At 42.2% G+C, this 27,620-nt stretch overlaps 1 protein-coding gene across 4 annotated transcripts in view; it reads right to left on the bottom strand.

Annotated features, from left to right (window-relative positions):
- Positions 1-2,604: 2,604 nt before the first annotated feature.
- Positions 2,605-27,620, bottom strand: part of OXNAD1 (oxidoreductase NAD binding domain containing 1) — a 39,187-nt gene continuing 14,171 nt past the window's right edge. For 3 of the 4 annotated variants that reach the window (XM_058553578.1, XM_058553559.1, XM_058553568.1), the window contains 5 exons: positions 18,915-19,039; positions 12,218-12,359; positions 4,711-4,953; positions 3,842-3,950; positions 2,605-3,183 (listed from right to left, as the gene is read on the bottom strand). In XM_058553578.1, the coding sequence (XP_058409561.1) occupies positions 3,029-3,183; positions 3,842-3,950; positions 4,711-4,953; positions 12,218-12,359; positions 18,915-19,039 (774 nt within the window). In that variant the 3' untranslated portion in view covers positions 2,605-3,028. The remainder of the gene's footprint in view (positions 3,184-3,841; positions 3,951-4,710; positions 4,954-12,217; positions 12,360-18,914; positions 19,040-27,620) is intronic. The other variant, XM_058553587.1, reaches the window with a different exon arrangement.

Raw genomic sequence — 27,620 nt, 5'->3', positions numbered from 1 at the left:
GCTGACACTCTGTTGGTGAGGAAGTGCTCTGGGCCTCTCTGAAAGCCCCTTGTTTTTTTCTTTTTTTTTATCATTTTATTTATTTATTTTTTCCCCCAAAGCCCCAGTAGATAGTTGTATGTCATAGCTGCACTTCCTTCTAATTGCTGTATGTGGGACGCGGCCTCAGCATGGCCGGAGAAGCAGTGCGTTGGTGCGTGCCTGGGATCCGAACCCGGGCCACCAGCAGCAGAGCGCATGCACTTAACCGCTAAGCCACGGGGTCGGCCCTGAAAGCCCCTTTAATAGTGGACTATTTGGGAAAGACCTGGTATTTGATCCGTTTTCTGGTGAGCACTGGTACTCATACTAACACTTAACATTTGAGAAAGCTCATACATCAGCGTAACCTGCCTCTCGAGTAGACTGTGAAAGGGTCTCACGTCACAAGAAGAAACATCTTTTCACAAACTCATAGGGCCAGAACAACACTTAACAATTACTTTAATGCAGCTCATTAGCTCTGGGCGGGCTCTTTCACCCACATAAGAAATATTTATCATCTATTATATGCCAAGCATAGCAGTGAACAAGACAGGGCCCTTCCTGCATGACGGTTACAGATTAGTGGACTAAACCTAAGCCATGCAGCCTCTTGACATCCTTTCTGAATAGGACAAGGAACAGCAAATTAATAACACACTCATGCAGTGCTCTGCCAAGCACTCTGTATGAATTATTGCCTTTAATCCCCATGGCAGCCCTATGAGGTAGGTAGCATTATCATCTTTATATTACACGCAGTTGCAAGTGTAATTACAAGCCGAGGCATAAGTGACCGGCTCAGGTTATCTACCTATTAAGTGACATAGCTGAGATTTGAACCCAGGCTGTCTGGCTCAAAGGCTCTCTCCAGACTACGTTCTCAGCCACCACACTATAAATTCTAAGCTACCCTGGCTGAGTTAGCTCAGTGTGAGTACCAAAGAGTTCTTGACTGGCCTGGCAGGTGAGGGCAATAGGACATTCTTGGCCAGCAGACCAGAAACACTGTTCAGCACTCAGCACCAGAAATGACAGAACTGGGAGGAGCTACAGTCTAGGCAAAGGTCATGACCTGGCCTGTCTCTACAGTTTACAGATGGAGACAGTGAATCTCTGGCAGGGTGGTGGACAGAGCTGGAATCCCCAGGACAGGTGGCCCTTGCTCTCTGACAACAGCAGGCACACAGGCCGTGGTGTTGGTTGGACAGAGGCAGTGGGCGGCACGTCACTATACTCCCATCCCATGCGGCACTGAAGGTGCTCCCCCTGCACCTCTACCCCCAACACAAAAGGCCTGGGGTGGGCACTTTCTCCGTACCTTTGTGTCTCTTCCCCTGCCAGCTGCCTTTGCCAGCTGGCAGAAGAGCCCCTTGCTGCTCCCACATCCCTGAATCTCATCGTGCTATGCTCCTGCGCCCCTTGAGGACTCAGCCCTAAAGCCCAGGCTCAGCCACCTGATGAGTTGGGCTCCTCAGAGTGGTGAGAGCTTCTCACGCGCCCCTCAGCTCCGAAACACTGACCATCGTTGCCTTGAATGGACTTGGACACTCGCATCAGGTCAACGGCCGTCCCTTGCTCCTGCTGCATTCAAATCTGTTATCGGAATAGTTGACAAGTAATCTCTGCTTTAAACTTGACAAAACTCAAAACAAGGCAGAGGCTACAATGGTGATGCGAGCATCATCGTCAGGCCCCGTACGTCAATTACGCATTTAAGCCTCAGACCCTGTGAGGCCTGCACACACAGACTAGAAGGGCAAGCTGTCTTCTCTCATCAGCTCCAGAACAGAATCTCCTCAACTGGAGCTCCTGGGACTCCAGCTCCTGGGTCTGTCCTTCTTCCCACACTCTCTTTACCCTCAAGTGTTCTGCAAGCAGGCAGTCTTGGGCTCAAGACTGCTTGTCACAGAAAAGATGGCCTGGCCTTAGCCCACGGGCTTCTCTTGGATTTTTAAAAATCTAAAGATAAGAACTATAGGCTGCTTTCCAGCAGTTTCATCAGAGCAGCCTTGGGATGAGGCTCCACTATTCTCTCTACCCATCCGAGGACTGTCTCCCAACCCCAGGCTCGGCAAGGAGTTAAACATTAGGTGCTTTCTTTCAGTCATGCAACAAGTATGTGTTGAGGAGCTGCTGGTGCCAGAAACAACTCTGGCAAAGGAATGAAATAAAAGGCTGAGGAGCAGCAATTTCAAACAGTTCTGTACCCCCTAATCAATCCTAAGCACATTTCTACAGCCAGCCAGCCCAGCCATTGAAGGCAGATTCAACATGGAACACAGCAGTCCCAATGCCTTTGTCCCAAACCAGAAGCCGCTCCTACATGTAGCGTTAAGGCAGGCAGCCAAGACACAGCACAGAAAGGGTTTCATCTGAGAAGAAACTAACAATTAGCCAGGATACATACTTTGGATATTCATTAACATGAAGCAAACACGCTGGATATTCAATTCCCTAAAGCAGTTTTCCTAACAATTTTATTTCCAAACCCAACTTTGATGGTCCAAAGAAACAAGGCTGTAGGCCACAGTAAACTGAGACATTAAATATAAAGAATTTTCAACATAAAATTATTAAGAATGTGTTTAAATTATGTTTATTGAACATAAGATATATAGATTGCTGTCAAATAATTTAAAGATGGCCTACATTTCACACAAAACCACATTTTTGTATGATTAAATGTAAATATATGTCCTTTTTATCCCTAGGGGGAAAGAAAATCCATATTGACCAATTCAAGGTACATCATGAGATAATCAGTTATTAATAAAAGAAAGTCAATATAGTAAAAACTAGTTTAATCAATGAAGTCTTTGCAAAAAGTTGATCACTTAAGGCTGTCAGCTGGCTTTTCTTTTCTTCTCCAGCTGCTCACTTAGTTCACAGCCTTAAAAAATAAGACTGAGTAGAGGTAAGTTCATCAAGCCGCAAATCATACAAAAACATCTGTTACTGTCTCAGCGGATCTCAGAGCTTTCTCTTTTCTATCTGTGCCCACTCCCTACCACCACTTCTCAAAGCAAATGTGTTCTTTGGGAACATGGCTGTTTTCCAGTTGCTTGGAGAAAAAGTCTGTCATCGGAGGTGGGCCACAAATATAGAACAAAGTCTCTTTGGAAATATGATCTCTTATCTCCTTCTCCGTTATTCTTCCTTCTACCAAAAAAACAGAATAAAAACCAAATTAAGCCAGACATGTTTGTATTGAAATGAGGAAGGTCTAACCACAACTCAGCGACAGTGTGTGTTCTCAGTAACTCAAGCTTAGTGAGTCTAGAGTCATTCATACGATGGCTCCTCTTGGCACCTGGGGCCAGACCTGAGCAGACAGTACATCTCCAGCTTCCTCAACTATGGCCAGCGAACTGGGAAGCTAATCATAACACGCTCTTCGGACACGGCCAGCCAGCTTACTGATCTCTGGTAGAGATTCAAAACTGCCTTCAGGAAAGTAAATAAACTGTGTTGTGAAAAATCCTTCCAAGCAGGGGAAACCACGAGTAATTTAAATTACCACTAATGGCAAATGGAATCCATTCAGTCAAAGCTGGAATATATTCTTTGTATGCATTCTACAGTGATGACGCAAAGATGTGGAAAATAAGTTTTTAATATGGGCAGTAGGAAACCTGTATATAACAAGTAAAACCAACTAAATCTCTCTTTATTTTTCCACGATGAATCATCTCTCAATTCCCCAGGTAGTGACATTCCCAGCCGGCAACTCCCAGCAATAAGGCATCTACACTCAATCAGCTGGCGTGTCCACCAAGTCACTGAATGGAGATAGTCAAAACATCTTTAGGGGACTCACCCGTGATATATGGCTTGAGTTCGGCGCTGATTTGTGTAGTCTGTTTTGTAACATGCAAACTGCATGCAATCTTCTCAGGAAATTCATTTACTAAATCGAGGATATTTTTCTGGAATGTCAAACATATTCAGTCACACTACAATTTTAAAAAATCGAAACAGATGTGAACAACCACTGACGCCGAAGCTCGCCTCCCATTCTGCACACGTCTGCCGCTCTTGCTCTCTACTCAGGGAGATATTGTTTGCAGCCTAGCAGGCCAGAGCATTCAGAGTACAGAGGGCTAGCTGGCTTTAATTGAAATCTGAATATGCTAACAAGCATATTACTAACTCCCTGGGAGTTTTTCCTTTTTCTCAAGCATTGGCAATTAAGCAGCAGTTTCACTGACCACAGTTGTGTCTTTTAACTGTTTCTGTTCTTTTGTTCACATCCTTGCAGCTGCAAAGCAATCCAAGTGAAAGCCTTCTCTCGTAGAATGTTCTTAGTTTCAACAGATGCAACTGATGGGGGTTTCATTTACCCAGCTGGGTCCAAACTATGGACGCCTCACCTACAGGAGCCCACCTGGAGGTCTCTTGACTCTTCATGGAATCTCAGGACCTTGGTGACTTTTCAGTTCATCCACCTCCAGATTCAAGCCCACCAAACCTGCCCTATGCTCTCACTTCACTGGGAGCCTCCTCGACAGGAGCTGTTTTAATTGTAAGGTGTGTCGGTTAACTCTCACTTGGACACAAGTAAGCCTGTCAAGCCTTTTGTTTGACCTGCTGCAGAGAAGACAGAACTGAGAGAAGAAAGTTCTGACAATGAATACCAGGACACAAGTTTGCTTACAGCAAGCTATGAAACACACATGTCCCCCTTACCTTAAACAGGAGTTCGCTGGTAGTTTTTGCACTGTAGAAGAGTTTTATTGTTCCTATCTCATAGCCACTTCCTTTGTCTGCCCGGGCTCTGTGGAGATCTGCAGAGTGTCGTAGGATGGAAAGCAGAGGGTTAATTCCAACTCCTCCTGCAATCAACACGAGGTTTCTAGAAGCATCTGCAGGCTGCGGGTCAAAGAAGAACTCTCCACCCACTCTCACGGCCACTTCAGAGTCAAGTGTACACTAAGGCAGGAAAGGAAAGATCCTTTAGTCCTTTGTAGCACAGGTCGGAAACCAAATGTTCTTTAATAAAACTAACTCCATCTACCTCCTGCAACTTTATCAGTATTTAGGACCACTTTTACAGCTTGCTCTCAATTTTCCCAGGGCCCTGCGAATTGATTCCACTTGTCCATATACAGGCCATTTGCTCCTCCGCCTTTCTGATCCATACTGCACAGCCATTCCAGTATGAGAAAAGGAGACTCGCCTCAGTAATCCTGCCATTTGTTAACTTCTTAGGTGATGAACTGGGTTGTGGAAAGAGGCAGTGGACTCAGGGGACAGCTCTGAAGTATGAGTTTCCTTTTCTGAGTGGTGCTCATGTGTTCTGATCAAAGCCACGGAGCTGAGAGACGCAGGATGGGGCAAGTGTCACTACACTGTGGCTGCCCTGGCTCGCGAGGGCTGAGGAGTGTGGGCACCAGGGGCTTCCTCCTGCTCGCCAGGAGGGCACAAGCAGACCTGCTCCACAGGCTTAGGCCAGCACGGCAGCACTTCTCAGGACTGTTTGCTCCTCCCTGGAGCAGCCAAAACAGGCAGCCAGAGGCTTCACACCAGGGGGTGAGGACCACGTACACCCACCCAAGTCAAGAATCTACTATTTGATGGGGTCACTTTCACCAGAAGTACCATCAGAGCTGAATGCACTGGTTTTCCATGGTGGTGTTTTGGAAACTTGTGGTGACTCTTTTCCATTGTTAAGTGATTTGGGGAACCCATCTGGCATCCAGAGGGCAGAGCGAGAGATGCTGGATGTCCTGTGAAGTCAGTGGTGTGCTGGAGCTGGCTGGCTATTACTAAGCTGATGGTTAAATTTGGAGGAATTTTGTGAGCCAGTTTCTCCTGGTAGTTTGAAATCAGCCATTGTAGGAGTACTGACAGCACAGAAATCAGCAAATGCTGCCAATCAGGGCTTTTTTCACTCCAAGAGCCGGTTGAGCAGCACACCATTATCTACAATGCACAGGACTGCCCCGCACAGACTGTGAACAGCCCATGGGATGTACATGTAGGACAAACATTGGTTTGCAATGATCTGAGACCTGACCCTACCTCATTTTACAAAAAAACTCAAAGTGCTTTTTGCACGGATCTAACTCAATTTTCCAGAATATAACCACTGTGTAGATTGCACTTTGTTGGGTTCAGAACTTCACCAAGCATGTTTACTGTTCTAGAAAACCACATCCCAGTTGGTGACATGTGTGCATGGTCCTTCTGTCACCATACAACCACCCATAGCATCTGCATTTGTAGACAGTGTGTTCATGGTGACTCTACGTTAAGGAACAGCCATCTACTTCATTCTATCTTCTGGTTTAAATGTGCCCAACTAGTTATATATTGAAATACATAGATAGCCTCTATGAATCACTTTCCTTTATTTCTCCTTTGTATTACACTTAGAGAACTGTTACTTTTAAAAATTTTTATGTGTTGATTACATTAACTTTGAATTTCATTTGAGGGTAGCTCTAGAAAGGGAGCGTTGGATCTGACAGGGTCGAGAACCCCTAGTGTGGAAAAAACGCATTGATCTAGGAGTGAGAAGACTGAATTTTAATCACAGCAAGTGATTAAAGATGGAAAAAAAAGTGAAATCCAGCAAGTCCCTTCACTTCTCTGAGCCTCTGCTGCGCATCTGGAAAATGGGTACCACCCCCTGTCATGCTCACCTCACAGGGCCGAGATGGGCATCACATGACACACTGTGGGGGAGACCTCCCTGCCGGCATCAAGCTCTATATAAGAGGGTACTTTGGTCTTTGCAGCTGTCATGGAAGAAACAGCACTGGGGGTGCCTGCTTCCTTCTTCCCTGTCACTAAAAAACAGAATCTAGGAATAAAGAAATTGATACTAAGAGCATAGGATTGTTCCATCACACATTCCTGACATAAATCAACTAAATAAACTCCCTCCTAAGAAGTATTAACATTATCACGTGGTTTTTGAAGACCAAATCTTTAGCATTCATATCTTGGCCCCTTGCACGGTAGGTAAGCAGTAAGTACTTCTCGACAGGAATTTCATTTGGGGCTCCACATCTTAAAGAAGAGTTAACCTTAGAGAAAACCGAAGAAAAACTGAAAATTATTTGAACCCACAAAGCAGGTCCTTTTTGGTAAAGAATGGATAAATGGAAATCCTTTCTCTGAGGGGAAAAAACACATCTGAACTTAACTATTTTAAATACGCAGGAGATTTTTACATAAAGGACGGTAAGTGGGTTTTCATTTTTGACAAAAGAAATTAGCAGCAAGGGGAGCATTCTGTTAGGAATAACTAAAATCTAGGAATTGCTACACTGGCTACCAAAGTGCTGTAAAATGCTCTTTCAAGTCTCAAAAACAGAATCTATGACATGAGGGGCTCTCCCTAACGATGACAACAGATTTACTGTCTCTATACTCTCACCATCCCCTCCCCCACCTCTGCTTGCCTGTACACTTCTCTCTTTATCTCTAAGCATCTAAGAATAAAAGAGACTAAGAAATGAGAGGGAGAGAATCTTCTCCAGTGGTCATCTTCAGCGTGCTTAGTAATGACAACAAACAAAGCCTTTAGGTTATTGTTTTTAGAAACCAGAGTATTTTCAACCCTAAAGTTGGCAAGAAAATGTGCCCTAGGGAAAGATAACACTCAAGAAGCCTGTCGTCTCCTTAGTGACAAAATAATCTTCAGTGGATCCATCTTCTAATTTGCTAGCATCTGGAAAGAATCAAAAGCCCTCTTTGTCTTTTGTTGATCAATAAAAACTGCCAGGGCAGCATGAACACAAGACTCAAAGTACTGTACAGTATAATATTGGAAGTGAGTAAAAGGACATTACCTTCAATTACACAGCAATGTATCTAATTTGGGTATAGATTTTCTACTTGTGAAACAAACAACTTTTCCACAGCAACTGGAGCCCAGCACACAATAGCTGTCTAGAACCCTCTACCCTGCCAGAGGCTTGAGCCAAAGCAGATAAAATAAAGGAAGACGTTTATGGCACTTTATCTCATGTCCCAACAGAGCAGCCTGCTGCCACCCAGACACTCACGTGCCCCCATTGTCCACTCTAATCACTTAATAAGACAAATCCTCAGAAGGAAAATAGCCACCTGAGAATGGTTCCAAGAAAAATCTGACTCCATAAAGGCTGTTTGCAATTCCCACTGGGCAGACTGGAGCAGGCACTACAATCAGGATGTGCATTCAGGCAATGCTACTTGGAGATTTTCTACAGCCTCTAAGAATAAGTTCCTTCATTGAAATGCCAGTGAGGCATGAAACCAAGCAGGGAGCTGTGGACCAGGACCAGGTCAGGTCACATGGGAGGCTGACGAATGGAGGGGGCTCATGGCGCTAGGAGCAGGGACAGCTAAACCCATTTTAACACTGAGCATGGGGCACATGGACACCTTGCTGCTCCCACTCCAGCGGCATATTTTAGAGACTCAGGATGCAGCCTAGAGACAGTAATGGGTGTAAAATCTAAAGAGAATTTAAAAAGGAATGAGGCAGCCGAGGCCACACCCAGGGAAGGACTCAGAAGGTCCAGGGTAAAAATGTGATAGGATACATTTACAATGGAAATGCTAAGGCAGGCAGTGGGGGTTATTCTGAACAGACACAACTTGACATGTAAACCATAAAAAGAATATGTATTTTTTATGCCCCTAGAAATGTAAAAATCTTTTTAAACGTTCTCTTACAGTAAACCTTTATTTTCACTTTTGGCATAGAGTTCTATGAATCTTAACGCATACACAGATCTGTGTAACTACCACCAAAATCAAGGTATAGAACAGTTCCATCACCCCCCAAAAAACTCCCTTGTGCTATCCCTTTATGCTAATACCCTTCCGCACCCCTAACCCCTGTCAACCACTGATCTGTTTTCCATCATTGTATTTTTGTCTTTCAGAATGTGACATAAATGGGATTATACAGTACGTAACCTTTGAGCCTGGCTTCTTTCACTCAACATAATGCCTCTGAGATTCACCCAAGTTGTGTGCATCAATAGTTCATCTGTTTTTATTGCTAAATAGTGGTGCATTGTATGGATGTATCACAGTTTCTTCATCCATTCACCTGTTGAAGGACATGTGGGTTGTTTCCAGTTTTTGATAATTATGAAAAGAACTGCTATAAACATTCGTGTACAGGTTTTTGTATGAACAGAGCTTTCATTTCTCTAGGATAAATACCCAGGAGTGGTACTGCTGGGTCTTCTGGTAAGTGTGTATTTAATTTCATACGAAACTGCCAAAATGTTTTCCAGAATAGCTGTGGTATTTTGCATTCCTGCTAGCAATATAAGAGAGTTCTACGATATAAATTGCTCCACACTTGGTATATGGTCACACTTAGTATTATCAATATTTTTAATTTTAGTCATTCTAATAGGTCTGTAGAGGTATCCCACTATATATGGTTTTAATTTCCCTAATGGTTAATGATACTGAACATCTTTTCATTGCTTGTCATCCTTATATCGTTTTTAGTGAAGTGTCTGTTCAATCCTTTGCCCATTTTAAAATTACGTTTCTTGTTTTCTTTCTGCTGCCTTTTAAGAGTTCTTTATATATTCTAGATACAAGTCCTTTGCTGGATATCTAATTTGCAAATACTTTCTCCTAGTCTGCAGCTTATTTTTTTAAATTCTTCAACAGTATCTACTGCAGAAAAAAGTTTTTAATTTTGATTAAGTCCTACATATCAAGCTTTTCTTTTATGGATCTTGCTTTTGGTGTCGTGTCTAAGAACTCTTTGCCTACCCTTAAGTTCAAAATATTTCCTATGTTTTCTTCTAAAACTTTTACTGTTTCATGTTTTATACTTAGATCTACAACCTATTTTGAGTTAATTTTGAATACAAAGTATGAGGTTTAAGTTCTTCTTTTCCCTATGGATGTACAACTGTTCCAGCACTATTTGTTGAAAAGGTTATCCTTTCTCCATTGAACTTCTTTGGCACCTTCGTCAAAAATCAAATGGCCACACATGTGTAGGTCTATTTCTGAACTCTTTATTCTGTTCCATTTATCTATCTCTTCACCAATACCACACTGTTTTGATTAGCGTAGCTTTCTTTTAATCTTGAATTTGAGTAATGTGATTCCTCCCACTTTATCCTTTTTTTACAAAACATTTTCAGCTATTCTAGCTCCTTTGCCCTTCCATATAAATTTTAAAATGAATTTATCTACATCTACAAAAAATCCTGCTGAGATTTTGATAGGTGTTGTTAAATCTATAAGTCAATTTAAGGAGAACTGACTTCTTTACTCTATTGAGTCTTCCAATCAATGAACATCTTATGTCTTTCCAATTACTCATGTCTTCTTTGATTTCTTTCATGAGATTGAGATGAATTGGGTTTTTGGGGGGACCAACTATTTGCCAGAAGGTCCTATTTTGGGTGACAGGCCAAGAGAATGTCCTAAGCTAGCTGGTTTTCACAACACAAAAGCTCTCTTCAGCCACCACAAAGACACACCACTTCCTACAAATATGACTTGTCTGAATGATTCTTTGTGTACCCTGTCTCCTCACTGAACCTAACTGCATCCAGGTGGGACTTCTGTGGCCATTAACTCAAACCTTGTTTCTACACCCTCTTTTGCAGATAAGGGCTATGTCAAGAGTTTGGCTAAGCTACTCCACGGTATTGCTGCCTTGGCATCCAGTTTGTTTGGTCAAGTGGCCTGCGGGGGCCTTAAACTGACATTAGCCCCTCATGCAAGCACACCTGCAGAGTCACAAGTAAATGTAAGTTCCTGATATGACTTCCTCAACAGCCCTTGTAATCAACAGTCTCCCCTGTTCCCCAGAGACTTTGCCTGTGTACCCCTTAGATAACACCAGCATGGATCTTACCAAAACCCTGCTGTTTTTGGTTTGAATTGACCGATCCGGCCTTTGCCTGGGAACCCAAAGCACTCTACCCACGGACCCTAATAAAGGCACGTGCCCCAGGTCCTGTTGCTCTTTCTGCCTGCACCCTGCCTTGATCTCCCCAGGTGGGCCCTTGAGGCATGCCACACACTTCCTCCAGGACCTGGGATAATAAACTTCTCTATTTCAATTTCTCATGTGGTCTTCTGTTGAACCTGGCTTACCATCCAACACCCTGGGGCTCTACTTACCAAATGATAATTTAACAAAGTCACATGAGGCTGTAAGTTTATGCCCCCATTCCCACTCCTGTGTGTTTTTGTTGGTGCTCTATGAGATCTGCTATTGTTGGCGTCCCTCCTCTACTTATTCCCCTGTGGCTCCTACATAAACATAACAAGTCTCTGCAAAATATACTGGAGTATGTTTCCAAGTTCTGCTGAAAATAAAGTTACAGTTTTTGTTTTGTTTTCCTTTGTTGATTCTTGATCATTTCCAGGAAAAGAAGGGGAGAATGCTGTTTGTTAAATCGTATTTGTACTGGTACATTCCTTTTTGGTAAAGGGGATGAGAAAATGTCAGGGATGGGATGGGGGTTGTTGGTAAATATAGAAGGCAATTCTAAAAGTGAAGGGGGTGGTAGTAAAAAGGGGACAAGGGTCAAAAACTAAGATGACAAATTACTGATCTGTTCTGAGCTCATTCTTTGTTATCCGAGTTCTAGTAGGTAATAAACAGGCAGCTTATGTAGGATTGTGCTGAGTCCCACGGCCAAAGCATGAGTTATTAGCAGCAAATGTGGATTCTCTCTCAGAATCCCGTGTGAAGAGCTCTCCAGAGACTGAAATGGAGAGGCAATGGCACCATGGATTTAGCAGTGCTCAGCTCTGGGCACCAGCAGTATGTAATCGAAGATCATTAACCCTCCAACTAATCAAAGAAGAATAGTTTAATTTCCTTTACTTAGGACGGTTAGGACAAAATAATCTGATTTATAGATTCACTATTTACATGACATACAGAGAGCCAATTTTCAAAAACTCACGTATAAAGTAAAAAGTTTTAATTATGAAGTAGTATAAACTGAATATTGTTTGGTAACCTAGAAGATATTTCCAGATCCCAAAATATCTTTCAGTCATCTTTAACACATCAAAAAGATTCTGCTTCTTTGACCTTCCTGGTCTGAATTCCAGATATAGGCGGAGCAATTTGTGAACTTCTACCCTTTTAACTCAAGCCTAGGTTTCGTAGGTGGATCAAGTGAGCTGAACACAAATTTTGTGGGAGGCAGAGATGCCCAGATTTTCAAGTTTAAATGGGCAGTTTGCTCACCTGATTGTGAATCCAGAGGGCAGGAGGGTGATTTGCATATTTCACTGCCAATTCTATCATTCTCTCTTGTTCTAGCAGTCTAGGGCTGGAGCATATTGAGAAACCACCAACCACAGAGACTCCTGGGATAAAGAAATCAACCCTAAAAGGAAAGGCAAATAAATTATTATTGCTGAAGCAATTTTAAAAGTGGGCAACAAGATAAACAAAATTGACAAACTTTTAGCTAGACTAAGAAAAAAACACAAAAGATAAAATTACTAAAATCAAGAATAAAAGAGGAGACACCATTACCAACATTACAAAAATAAAAAAAGACAAGAAAGGAATTCTATGAACTATACAACAAAAAATTAGATGAAATGGACACACTCCTAGAAAGACACAAACTACCAAATTGGACTCAAGAAAAAATAAAACCTGAACAGACCCATAACAAGTAAAAGGATTGAATTAGTAATTTTAAAACTTCCCACAAAGAAAAGCATACGTCCAGATGGCATCACTGGTGAATTCCACCAAACATTTCCTTCACAAACTCTTCCAAAAACACAGAAGAGAATACTTCCCAACTTACTCTATGAGGCTAGTATAACTCTGATACTAAAACCAAACAAAGATATCACAAGAAAACTACAGACCAATATCCCTTGTGAATACAGATGCAAAAATCCCAGGAATACAAAGTTGGTTTAACATCTGAAAATTAATCAATGTAATACAACATTTAGTAGAATAAAGGACAAAACTCATATGATCATCTCAGTAGATGTAGAAAAGGCATTTGGCAAAATCCAACACCTTACATAATAAAAATATGCAATAAACTAGGAATAAATGGGAACTTCCTCAACCTGATAAAGGGCATCTACAAAATACTGACAGCTAACATCATATTTAATGGTGTAAGGCTGAAAGTTTTTCCCCTAAGAACAGAAACAAGACAAAGGCGTCTGCTCCCACCACTTCTACTCAACATTGTCCTAGAGGTGCTGGCCAAGGCAATTAAGCAAGAAAATGAAATAAAAGGCATCCAAATTGGAGAGGAAGAGGCTGTAGATGATATGATGTTGCATATAAAAAATCCTAAGAAATCTACTATGAAGATATTAGAACTAATAAACAAGTTCAAATAAGGTTGCAGGATATAAGATCAATATATAACAATCAACTGTATTTCTATCCACTAGCAATGAACAATCTAAATGTGAAATTAAGAAAAATAATTCCATTTATAATAGCATAAAGAATAAAATAATTGGGAATAAATTTAACAAAAGAAGCATAAGACGTATACTGAAAACCACAAAACATTGAAAAAATTCAAGAAGATCTAAATAAATGGAAAGACATCTCATGTTCATGGATTGGAAGACTTAATATTGCTAAGATGGCAATACTCCCCAAATCGATCTACAGATTCAATGCAATGCCTACCAAAACCCAGCTGATTTCTTTGCAGAAACTGACAAGCTGATCATAAAATTAATATGAAAATTCAAGAAACCCAGAGTCATCAAAACAATCTTAAAAAAAAAAGAACAAATTTGGAGGACTCACACCTTCTGATTTCAAAACTTACTATAAAGCTACAGTAATGAAGACATTGTGGTACTGGCACAAGGACAGACATATAGATCAATGAAAAAAAACCAAGAGTCCAGAAATAAACCCTTACATTTAGATCAACTGATTTTCAACAAGGGTACCAACACAATTCAGTGGCAGAAGAACAGTCTTTTCAACATATGGTGCTGGGACAACTGAATATCCACACGTGAAACAATGAAGTTGGACCCTTATCTCACACCATATATAAAAATTAACTCAAAATGGATCATAGACTTAAATGTAGAAGGTAAAATTATAAAGTCTTAGAAGATTTACACAGGAATAAATCTTCATGGCAACAGATTCTTAGATATGACACCAAAACATAGAGTCAAAGAAAAAATGGAGAAACCAGACTTCACCAACATTAAAAACTTTGTGCTACAAATGAGACCATCAAGAAAGTTAAAAGACAACCTACAGAATGGGAGAAAATATTTTCAAATCATATATCTGAAAAAGGACTTGTATTCAGAATATATAAAGAACTCTTACAACTCAGTAATAAAAAGACAAACAACCCAAATAAAAAATGGGCAGAAGATTGAATAAACATTTCTCCAAAGAAGATATATAAATGGCTAATAAGCACATGAGATGCTCAACATCATTAGTTATTAGGGAAATGCAAATCAAAATCACAAATGAGCTACCATTTCACATCCACCAGGATGGATGGCTATAATCAACAAGACAACAGCAAGTGTTAGTGAGGATCTGGAGAAATTGGAACCTTTATACATTTGCTGGTGGGAATGTAAAATGGCACAGCCATTTTGGAAAACACTTTGGCAGTGCCTTAAAATGTTAAACAGAGTTACCATATGATCAACAATTCCACTCCTAGGTATGTACCCAAGAAAAATGAAAATATATGTCCACTCAAAAACATGTACATGAATGTTCATAACAACATTATTGATAATAGTCTAAAAGTGGAAACAATCTAAATGTCCATCTGCTGATGAATGGATAAACACAATGTGGTATGTCCATACAACGGAATGAAGTACTGATACATGCCACAACATAGATGAACACTGAAATTATGTTAAGTGAAAGAAGCTAGTCACAGAAAAGGCCACATATCGTATACTTCCATTGATATGAAACATCCAGAATAGACAAATCCATCAAGACAGAACACAGAATGGTGGTTGCCTAAGGGGGCGAGAGCATGAGGAATGAATGATAATTGGTACAGGGTTCTTTTTGGGATGATGAGAATGTTCTGAAATTTGTACTGATGGCTGCACAATTCTGTGAACATACTAAAACCCACTGAATCGAACACTTTAAACGTATGAATTTTATGATATTTTAAGTATACCTCAATGAAAGTACTTAAAAAGTACATTAAAAAAAGGCCACAAAAACTTTTTCACTGGCATTTGACAAACTAAATAGGCTGATGTGGCCTTCTAAATTCCCAGTCTTCTGTTTCCTTTTTTTCTTCTAAGCACACTCCTATAGCCTAGAACTCTCGTGAGTTTCAAGCCTTCGATAATTCTATGCCACAAAAACCCTTTTTTGGTGGAGATTCTAGAAAATGCAGCAAACTTAGTCATATACCAAAGAAAAGAGCAGTTTATTAGAACCTGCGACCAAAAAAATTCTCATCCCCATGTCTAGGAAATCTGTACATCCAATCTAGATGTTTCTCAGCCATCAAAGAGCAAGAATATCATTTCCCTCAGCTGTTTTCCTACCAGTAGGCTTATAATAAAAGCACACGATGTTCTCTACTGATATGATGTTCTATTCTAATCTGCCTTAAATATCCAGTCATTTTTTATAGTTTTAAAAACCAGTTCTGGACTGGAAGTGCTCCAGAAAAGGTCCCTAGCCTACTTTCGCGTATACTCACTTGACTCATTTCCACGAACACTTTCATCTCCCTTTCATTTCATTTCAGGCAAGACACAAAATGAAAAAGACTACAGTTGACATTTATTAAGCCAGTTTCTATATGCTATCAGAGAGGAGGTATATAGCATCTCCACTGTGCCCATGTTTAAAAAAATAAATATATCAATAAGCTACTTTTGCTGCTTTATCTCCTGAACTATGGTGCCCTCTGCTGCTTGGTGTTGATAAAGACCATTTTCTCAGGTGAGTGAAAGGGAATCCCTACCATCTAAAAGGACTCCTTCTTTAAATGCTACAGAATTCAAATGACATAAAAATCTCATCTGAATGGATTTAATAAAATATGCACAATACATATTTAATAAAATATCTGTCCAAGAAAGAAGTTTTAAACACACACACACTCCCCTTTAAAAATGACCTTTGCAGGATTAGCACTCCTGGAGCCATGAGTTGAGGCACCTACCACACCCCAGATGAGTATATGAAGAACTGAGAGGAAGAGCCTAGTTCTGCAGTAAGGCACACATATCCATCTTCAACTGTGGCACACCAGGCAGCCCTGTCCTGTCCACAGATGCAGCCCCAGTGCCCAGCACACAGCAGGTGCGCAAACTGTGGCCAAATGACAATGCTTTACTATGAGATCCCAAAACATCACAGGGCTGGCAGGGAGAAAAGCAAGCATGTGAGCAGAGCAGTCTCCAGAGAACTAGGCATATGACACTGTGACACAGCCTCCCTCAGGAGATGGACCCGGTCCACAGCAGTGAGCGCCACAAGGAACACTCAATCTGGCAACTCAGGGCACTCACAACACTGCATGAGGACTGTTGGTGGCACACTCCAGTCCCAAGAAGTAGTGCTAATCTTTCCACCCCCAGGGAGGAAGAAATTCCGAGAAGGTCAAGAGCAGGACTCACCAAGGAGCTGGGTGCTAAGCAGTGGACCTGCTGGTGAGACGAGCCCAAGAGGTTTAGCCCTGCCTATGTGAGAAATGGTTCTGAGGGGGTTTCCTCTTCTGGCCTTTCTCTCTGGATTCGATTGCTTGAGGTTCTTGGATCTGGTTTCCTAGTACAGGAACCAGTACCCAGCATGGGAAGAGCCCCAGAGGCCGATCTTGGTCTATGTTGAAGGTGTCCACCTGGGGATCTGTGCCCAAAGCTCTAGAGCATTCATTTATTTATTTAGAGGCGGGTTTGGAGCCTCCCCTGCAGAGTTTGGCAGGTGTCAGAGAGGGCCACTGGTCAAGAATGCAGAGGTGTAGGCTCATGGCCCAATCTCCCACCCCAAAGACAAGCCCAACAGCAACCCTCTCCTTTATCTCCAGCAGCACTCCACACTGAGAATGCTAACTACACAAACTGCACGCCAGCCACATCCACACTCCTTCTCTCCCAAATCCTTGCCCTCTTCCCCAAAGTGCCACACAGAGGTAACCACTAAGCTGATGATCTAAGCGAGTCTAGAGTGCAAGCCATCCCAGCAACCGCACTGAAGGAGCAGACACCACTAACCTAAGCAAAGGGCCATTCTGTAACCATGCAGTCAAATATCCAAAGAACTCACAGGCCCCAGAGCCATACAATAAGTCAGTGAGAAGGGAGTAAGCTTTTAAAAGGGGAGGATCCGGGCGCCAGGGAAAGGGTCAACACTAACCAGCCAGAGACGGCCACCCCCATGTCTGCTCGCTGAAGCAGGAGTGTGCCAGGCACATACTAAAACCAGTCCTAACATCAGTGAAATGACCAAATCCATTCACTAATATGGGATACATAACTCCAACCCCGAATAATTTTATTTCAGGAATCACAACTAGATCCTATTTCCATACATATCACTAGGGAATGAGGACATTTTTCTTATCAGGTAACTGCAGTTTGCAAGTGCTAACACACCTGCAGACACACCATGGTAGTGGCATTATAAACCAATGCACAGGCTTTTTCTAATCAGGAGATGGGTCAGCGTCTTGGCACAATTCAGAGTTAAAGGCACAGAGACAGCAACGTGCACAGTACACAAACACTTCCACAAAAGGGAAAAATGGAAAAACAGATCATTACAATTAAAGTTTCCACTTTTCAATGTAATAACTGCTAAACTATTTCTGAAGGGTAAAAATGTTGCCCACCCCCCTAAAACAGCCCAAATGCATTTAATATGTATCACTGAACATGTGCAAAGATTGCAGTAAATTGCTTCACAAACGCAAATTATTGCAATCAGCATCTTGTTTTCTAGTTCTAAATTCAAAGGCAAACTATTAACACAAGACTGCTAACTCTTGCTATTATCACACTTCTATTATCACACATCCTCCTTCTAACAAAACCACATTTCCAGATGGACTGCCAAAATTAGTCAAGTGACTCCTAAGAAATACTACCAAGATTGACATGCCAGAAATTCATTTAGAAATGAATGCTTTATTTAAATAAAGGAAACATACACCCAAACACACCTTTCCTAAGGAAATACAAGTTGCTTTATTTACAAGTCAATTAAATTGCAGCTCAGTGAGGCCATTAGCAGAAATAGTGGGATAGCTGGGCTGTTCCCCTGTCAGCATACTGACAAGTCCTCAGAGTGGAATGGGGAAGACTCATGATTTGTATGGTGTGGCCTGGGCCTGACTGGGGAATCCTGATAATAAAGTCAGCAAAATATTTAAAGCCAACCCAGGCAAGGTATGAGTGAGGCAGGAATTGAGTCGAGAGGGTGGTCAGCTGTGACATAACCAGTTACTCTTCTTTGCAGACTGCTGTTTTTACTCTGTATTCGACACAAAGATGACTAATTTCTAAAAACGTTATCAGTCCCTAGCAACACATAACTCAGGCAGATTAGATTACTGCAGTGCATTCTATTAGCAACCACTGCTGCAGAACATCAATTATCAGAGCTGTTATCAGAGCTGTCGGGTCCATGGACCAGAACTAGCTGCCTCGTTTCAATCTGGAAAACTCAAGGCAGCAATTTTCACATATGACTGAAAGGGTCATGGGCTCAAAACTGAGGTGGGCTTGGAGGCAGGGAAAGGAATCAGATTCTCCATGCCAAAAAGGCCCACCCTGAATGGAGATGGTCCAGAATTCCTATCCCATGGGAGGAACCGCCGCCCACAGAGTCCTTTCCAGAAGAAAAAATACTCTCTTCTTTCTGATGGCACCTTCTTAAACACACACAACACACAGGAAACAGAAAAGCCACTTACCACTGGCCAGCTTTAAAGGAAAAATCCTTATCTGCAACAAGCAGGCGGAGCCTCTTCACCGATGGGGACTCATAGGCAGCCCCACACACCTTAGCTGCCGACACGACCTGGAGCCAAAAGACGAACTGCGGCTGAGGTGAGTGTGTACACAATGTGAGGAACAAATTGTGGTTTTCTGGTAACTAAGGTTTTTTGAAATCTACAAAGATGTGGCTTTTGAAAATTGCAAAACAAGGTAGAGCACACTTTGTTTTAAAATTCTGCCTACCATCAGGTGAACAAACTTCATCTTATTTTTGAGAGACTTGCTATCATACTAATTGTATTTTATTCCGCATACAAAAACCCTCTCTTAAAGGGATTGTTTAACAAGTGCTTATTCAATGAGTGTCTAGCACACGCCTGGACTGGACTGGACACCCTGGGAAGAGCTAGGGGAACCGGAGCCCTCGAGTCGAAGTTCACTGTTAGCATGATGTAGGCAAAGTGAGGCCCACCAGCAGCTAGGGGCCTGTGTTTGTTCTGAGCCTGCCAGGAGTCCGGGGTGAGCTAATTTCAGAAATTAAAAGTGAGTACTCAGAAACCTGTTTTTTTTAGCAATTTCACAGAGTAATTGTGCATCTGCTGAATCTAATAGAAAACAAATTGTGTTATTCTCTTTACGTCTTTGTTTTTTTAATTTATTTTTTATTATATTTTACAAAATATAAACAGTCCACAACCTTAAAACAACAACAAAAACAGCCCTTCACTCCAGGCAGTTTGAGAAGCACTATTCTGAATGATGTATCTGATTTCTAGAAAATCCTAAAAAGGTCTGAGTCAGGCACTCTTCGGTTAAGGCCCATCCATGCCTCGGCACCCCTCAAATTCAAAATGTCTCTACTTCATTCATTCTTTGTTTCTTCTGCCTTTGGGTTTCTCTTCCTCCCTAAACCTGGAACATCTTCACAACAGGGGGAAAAACTCAACACGACTCTTTCCCCAACCTCCTCCTTCCCTTCAACTCCACTCTGGCAGCAAGTCAAATCAGCAGCAGGTGACTGACACAGTCATTCTCCTTGGGCAGGACCTTCACAGCTCCACTTAAGGGGCCCTGGAAATCTGTCAAGGTCAATGAACCTCCTACCCTAATGCTGGCTCATTCAGCCCCTTTTCTCCAACAGGACTACGTCTAATCAAACTATCAGTGGAAGACAATTCTTAAAAATCCCCTGGAAAATTCCCATGATAGATGGTGGTCTCCCTCACCACCTCAAAATATCTCCTAAAGTTTTCTACCTTTCTCTCTCTCCTGCCTCTCTCTTTCTCTGTATTTTGCCAATACTCCCTTCCTCCTCTCCCTGAGACAACTAGGGTGATTTTCCACTATTGACCTTCTACCTGCGCTTTTGACACTGGTCCCGCCTATCCCCTCTGAATCAAGGTTCATCAGCTCCCATCAGCCCTGTGCTTCATTCAGTTTTCCTCTCTCTAGGCCTTCTGTTTCATCAGACATGACATCTAATGCCATTTGCTTGTCTCAAGCAATTAAGCAACAAAATAAAAGGAAGCAGCATAGTATGGCTGTTAGCATGGGCTCTGTAGCTAGACTACCCAGTATTTAATCCTGGTTCCACCACTCACTTACCAGCTATGTGACTCTGGGCACACTACCCAGCCCCGCATAGCTATAAAATGAGAATAACAACACCTATACCTCAAAGAGTTGCTGGGAGGATTAAATGACAATATATGCAAAGCACTTATGGCCTACAGCAAACACTCATTAAGTGTCAATTATAACGCATTTTATCGCATTAATTATAATTAATTTCTTAGTATTTATTTAGTAGATTATATATTATACTTTATTCATTTAGTATTATATATGCCACCACACCAGTGCTGCCATGCAGGACCTCGAAGACTGAGCACTGCACACCCTCAGGGGGACTGTTCTCATGGACAACAGTAAGGACCTTACTTACTGTCTTATGGTGGTCTTTGTACCATGTCCTACTGATTATTTTGCTAGTGCAAACTTCAAAGCCATACTGTCTTTAAGCTATTTTAGAAATCTTGACTTTAATCCCTGCCTCTACTGATACTTCCTTTTCCGACAGAATCTTCCCTTTTTCCGTGATGCTCTCCATAACCACAGGTAACCTGGCTTCTGCTCTCCCGGAACTTCTCCTTCCAAGATTGGCCCATGTCTCCTTGAACAACCAAACTCAACGTCCCATCTCAGTTCTCACCCTCCCTCATCTCTCTGAATAGGATACTTTTCACTTCTTTTCCATCTTGAAGCGTTCTCCTTGCCCGGGCTAGCTGACATTGAACTCTTGGGGTCCCCTCCTGCCTCTCCAATCTGATCCTCCTCCTTCTCCTTTACCAGTCCTCCTCCTTCTCCTTTACCAGTCCTCCTCCCACTTCCTCAATGGCAGCTTTCTCTAAACTGCCTCACTCCTACTCCATCTCCCACCTCTAGGCGGAGGCCCGCAAGCATTCCCAAGGCTACTAACCACCCCAACTCACCATTACTTTTGTGCCCATCACAGGCTCACATCTGTGCTCCCCTGTGAGTAACAACAGCCAATGCTGAGGAGCATTTATCTCAGGTATATAACAGGTGCTGGTTAGATGTTTTATGTGCATTAATTCATTCAGCTAATATGAATAACCATATTATATCCCAAAAGATAGTGTTATCATCCTCCATTCTGCAGATGAGGAAACTGACAAGTTCAGTAACTTGCTCAAGATCACTCAAGAACAGCCGAGTCAAGATTCAAACCCACGTCTGTGTGGCCTTTTATCACCTGATGGTCCTGTCCCAATGGTAAACGCACTATGTGTACCACTAAGTCCACCATATTCATTCCCTCCACAAACATTTCTTGAGTACAGTGCCTGGCACTGGGGATGCAGAGATGGAGAGGGTTCCTGTCCTCAGAGGGCCCCACAAAAATGGCTGCTTTCCATCATCAGGATTTCAATTCTGGACCTGTCTTGGATTCAATAAAGTAAATCCATTTTCAACTGATAAACACACACACACACACACACACACACACACACACACACACACACACACAGCCATTGACTCTTCCAGGCATTTTGTCCCTAACAGAGCCAAGTTCCATGAATTCGGCTCATGTTTTTTTTTCTCCTTGCCCACCTGCCACCATCTTAAGCCAAGAATTTCTTTCTTCTTACTTGAATTGCTGTCTTAGCCTCCTTCTTGTCCCTCTCAAAGCAGTGAGAGGTGAATATTCCTAATGTTCTGACCTCACCGAGTTACTCTCCGGCTCAAAACCCTTCAAGGGCTCTCTAACACTCAACTACCAAAAGAATACCATAAAATGTAACAAGGCCCTTGTGAGTCACCCCGGCTTGAGCTCCCCTTGGATCCCTGTGCCAGTGGTCTACCAGCCAAGCTGGACAACTTGCTGGTCCTCAAAGGCACCTGACACTTGCTCACTTCCAAATCCCTGCCCAGGTCCCTAGGCATGCAGCACGCTCTCAGTCCTGTCAACCTCCTACCCACCTTCCAGATCCTGCTCAAATACCACCCCCTGCCTGAAGTCTTCTCTCTGTTCTCCATCCTCTCAACTCTACCAAGAAAATGTTTCTGCCTTTCTTATCATATTTAGCATATATTAATGTAAATTATAAATACTCATGAACATGTCTTTTCCACCACACAGACCACAGGCCCCCTGAGGTCAGGTATTGGGTAGAATTTACATCTATATCAACTCCCTAGATCAAGCACAGGGCCCAACACATAGTTAGAGTCAGTAAATTTTTGCAGAATGAATGAAAATTCTAAGTTAAAGTCAATTAAAATTGGTTTCCAGAACAAAGGTTAGTAGAAGTTCAGGAAACTTTTATTGTTTAAAAAGAAAGGGGAAAACACTCACTACAGAAAATCTAGATTCATGTTCCAAACTCTGGGGGAGGTCAGGGCAGGCAGGGACTCCTTCAGTAGAAGAGAGATCTTCCTTTGTTTGCCACACACTCTATTTTAAAAATCTTATTACAAAGACAGGTGGTAAGAATCATCAGAGGACTCTCCATTACATTATTACTCTCATTTTTTTTTAGGTTTACAAAAAAGAAATGTTTATTTCATAAACATTCATTATTTTCTTTCAATACAATAATCTGTAGAAACAGAGCCAAGAGGTAGATTATTTCATTTACAACAGTTTAACTGGCATCTGTCAGATTCATTAACAAAACTAGACACACGTAAGCTTTAAACACATCCCAAAGAGTCACCTGGTGGCAGGGAAACCAACATTCATAATCATGAGAGAAGTGGAACAGAATTTCAGCTGAAACATGGAATCAAATGTCAGACTACAAGAAGTAAAATCACCAATCACTCGCCAACGCTCAAACACAAAATTCAATGAAGAAGGGAAAGAAGTTATATCTTCTATTGAAAAAGTCATATTTTCTTTTGGATAGTTTCTATGACCAAAAATGTTCCCAGATGCTTTATGCCTACTGGTATTAATACAAAAAGTAACATACTTACCATTGCTATTAGTCCTGATAATCTGGGCAAAACTGCTATAACTGGCAACACAAAATACCTTGCACAATTCATGATTTTTAAAGACACGCCTCCCTCGTAACACTTTAATTAATACAAATACTGTACACTACATAAAGATTTCTAGCGATGTGGATTAAAAACATTAGCAAAATCTTTTTGAAGGTTGCATCTTTATTTTATTCTGAAGCTAGTTTCATATAATTAGGATCTTAATCACGGCCCTTGTTATGTGCCATTCTTTACTTTTATTGAATAAGCAAAACATGAAGGAGAAACTCTAGGTTTTAACATTTGTACTTGCTCTCATACTTAATGGATCAAAAGATTTCGCAACTGAAACCTCAACTAGCCATGTCCTAAGTTAAAACACATGGCAGGAAATGAAGTTTTCCATAAAATAACATTTAGACTCTTCTACTGTTCAATAAAATAACAATATATTTGCCAACTTTTACTAGCACACATTTTTAATGCTTTGAGGGAGTTAGCATCTAGAAGGAAATTCCATCATGCTGATGTAAAAAGCTGGTTTTATGTAGGATATCTTGATGTTACTGCTGCTACAAAAGTCTTGGTACAGGAAATAGGTCTTTCTTTGGGAAACCTGGCTGACTTCCTCTGTTCACTCCCATTCATTCATTTGCTGGCTTAAAAATTTAGACAAAGCCAAGATTAGAGATGACCTGAAACAAAAGTACGTTTGGGGCATAGAGAATTTCAGAGCCGAAGGAAAATTCAGTCATTATCAAGAATAGTACACATCATTTTACACATAAGGCCACCAAGGCCCAGAGATGTTATTTAAATTGTGGCAGAATACCAATCTGATGAGTAGGAATCTTATTAAAAGAAACTGGTTTTACTGAAGTGATTTACTGACAAGGAAAGACCACAAAATTCTGTCAACTGTATAACTTAAGTGGCTCATGCCCATCAACACTACATCCTGAAATGAAAAATCAACTCTCCTTGCTCCTACCAAAGGCTAACCTGTCCACCTGGGCTGAGGCTCCTCTCTGCCTTCACTCCAGCAAGCATCCTCTCTCATGTATCACCCTGTTCTGCTCTTCTCCACGAGAACATGCGAGCACTCGGAGCTTCTACCTCACCTAACAACAGCAGCAGCAGCAAACACCTATACATAGTGCTTACCAGCTGCCAGGCACTTTACGTACACTGACTCATTCAATCTTCCCAACAACTCTAGAAGGTAGGTATTATTACCCCCATTTTATATAGGAGAAAACTGAGGTCCCAGAGCTAGTAAGTGGCAAAGCAGAAGTTTGAATCCAGGCACTTGACCACTGTGCTTTGCTGCTTCTCAAAATACAACAAACAAAACAAGCCTCTCCCTTAATCCAGCTGTCACCCCATTTCTCTGTTCTCACTCACATAAAAAAACTTTCTAGAGTTATATTTGGTCATGGCCCCACCTTCTTATCTCCCATTCTCTTTGCAACACAATCCTGTCAGGCTTTCACTCTAGCAATGCACTAGAGACGCCATTGTGGTCACCCACTATCCATTCTGTGAGATCCAATGACGACCTCTCAGCAGCATTCAGCAGAGTTGGCCACTCCCTCCTTGAAACACTTTTTTTCCTGGCTTTACCACCACCCTGCTGATTTCCCTCTTGCCTGGCTGGCTACTCCTTCCCCATCTCCTCTGCTGGTCCCTCCTCTTCTGCTTAACCTCTAAATGCTGACACACCCCAGGGCTGAGTCCTAGGCCCTCTTCCCCCACTCTCCATGGCTTAAACATTTTATTTCCAGCAGTGAACTCTGAACTCATACATCCAACTGCTGATTTGAATTTCCATTTCAAACAACACATCCAACACAGAACTCTTTTATCTCCCAATGTTTCTTCCTTTTTCTTATGGAAAATTTCAAATATATACAAAACTAGTAAAAATAGTACAATGAATCTCCATGTACCCATGACCCAGATTCAACAGTTGATGTGAGCTGATAAAACTTATGGCTAATTTTGTTTCATCTGTAACTCCATCCACTTCCCATCCTCCCACCCAGATTGTTCCAAAGTTGAGTTCTTGATTTCCCCTCCTCCAAACTTGTTCTTCTCCATTCTAGCAAATATATGCCACCAGCATCATCTACCCAGATTATTCAAATCCCATAGCTAGAAATCATCTTGGTTTCCTCTCCTTCTCTCACTAACCGCACCTGCCCCCATCTGTGAATCCCATCAGCCCCACCTCTGTCCTAGACCCACCTGCTGCTCTCCACCCCCACTGCTACCACCCTACTCCAAGCCACCATCACCTCTCCTGAGACTATGTCAGTAGCCTCATCCCTCATGTCAAAGCACAATAAAACCCCAACTCCCCACCCAAGCCACAGCAGTTTACACAACCTGGGCCCTGCCTACCTCTCATCCTTCCCCCCTCTTCTGAACATGCCAAGCTCGTTCCTGCCTCAAAGCCTTGGCTCCTGCCCGTCCCTCTGCCAGGAATGCTATGCACATGGCTGGCTCTTTTCCTTATTCAAGTCTCAGCTCAAATGTTACACAGATTTAAAATAGCACCCCTGGGGACCAGCCTGGTGGCGTAGTGGTTAAGTTTGCATGCTCTGCTTTGGCGGCGGCCTGGAGTTTGCAGGTTCGGATCCCGGGCATGTACCTACACACCGCTTATCAAGCCATGCTGTGGCAGGCGTCCCGCATATAAAAGTAGAGGAAGACGGGCACGGATGTTAGCCCAGGGCCAATCTTTCCGAGCAAAAAGAGGAGGATTGGCAACAGATGTTAACTCAGGGCTAATCTTCCTCATCAAAAATAAAATAGCACCCCTGCCCCCAGCCATTCTTGCCTGCCATGACCCCATTATCCAGTTTTATTTCCTTCACAGTGTCTATCACATCTGACATTCTCTGGTTTATCTGCACCAGAATGAAGCTCCACATATAGCAGGGGCTTTACCTGCCTCATACATGTATTCCCTGCACCTAGAACAGGGCTGGGCACACATCAGGCACTCAACATATGTCCGCTGAACTTAAAATAAAATCCATTTCATTTGATTGGATCCTCTACGGGAAAAATGGAAAAGAGCTTTGCCTCTTAGATTACTTAATTTATTGAACAAAAGTGTATCAGTGAAAAGCACTGACCCTATACATTTTAGACACTACCAAGTTAAGTGGTGGGCACAGACAAGAAGCAGCAGTACAGGCAAATTCTCATTTTTCACAGCCCCTATCTGTACGGAAGGGTAGAGGATACTTGCACCATCACCTCATCTCTTGAGATGGGTATCATCACTGTTCCTACCTTACAAAGTGACTCATCCAAAGCAGTACAGGGAACCAGCCCCAGAGCAGGGATTAACACTGGTTTATTCCACTCAGTGAAACATGTACTGAGGACCTATGATGCCTCAGCACTGTGCGAGATACTGTGGCTACAGTGTTGCTAAACTGGGCCTTTCCCCAAGGAGCCTCCCTCTTTGTAGGCTGCTCTGTCAGAGCTGACAGTGTCCTGAGGCTGGAATGCCAAGTACCGCTCATCCCAGGCTGGATAATCTTTAAAAGACTCTCTGACCATTAGACTCTGATAATCAAAGCAAATTAGTTCAACTGTTGGGAAAGATTTCATATTAAAGAGATGCACTCCCCCATCAAATTGAAGAAGGCCACTCCAGCATACAATCTTCCCAAAATGTATAGGTGACGACTAGCAGAGAATCGTAAGGGTTAAGCTCAGACACAGTCCAGCTCTCCAGCCAAGAAGCCCATCCCACTCAAACCCAAGCCTCAGCAAAACCACAAGTCAAGCAGATTTTCAGCACTTGATAATCAGCACAGAGACCCATAGGATCCCCAAAGGTTTCTGCCCCAGGAGCCCAGCCATTTGACTTTAACAAACTACTGTGCCAGCAGCAAGTCCCCCTTTCTTATGCCCAGGAACACTTTAGTGAAGTTTTGATTCAGAACAGAGATGAGGATATGTGAAATTCATCTTCCATTGTGTTGCTCAATTAAAGTCTGTCCAAATCAAATGTCATGTTCTTTTGTTGCAGTAGAAAGAAAAACCAATTTGATATCAAAGATCTGAGTTCAAGGGCTGAGTCCTCCACTTACTTGAACAGTCCTTTAAACTCAGGCTGACAGTGTAATCTATCACCCAAAGCAGGGGAC

The sequence above is a fragment of the Diceros bicornis genome, chromosome 2, assembly GCF_020826845.1.
Source record: "Diceros bicornis minor isolate mBicDic1 chromosome 2, mDicBic1.mat.cur, whole genome shotgun sequence".
Lineage (NCBI taxonomy): Eukaryota > Metazoa > Chordata > Mammalia > Perissodactyla > Rhinocerotidae > Diceros > Diceros bicornis.
The sequence above is the reverse complement of the archived record's forward strand: the minus strand, read 5'-3'. Positions and strand labels throughout refer to the sequence as shown.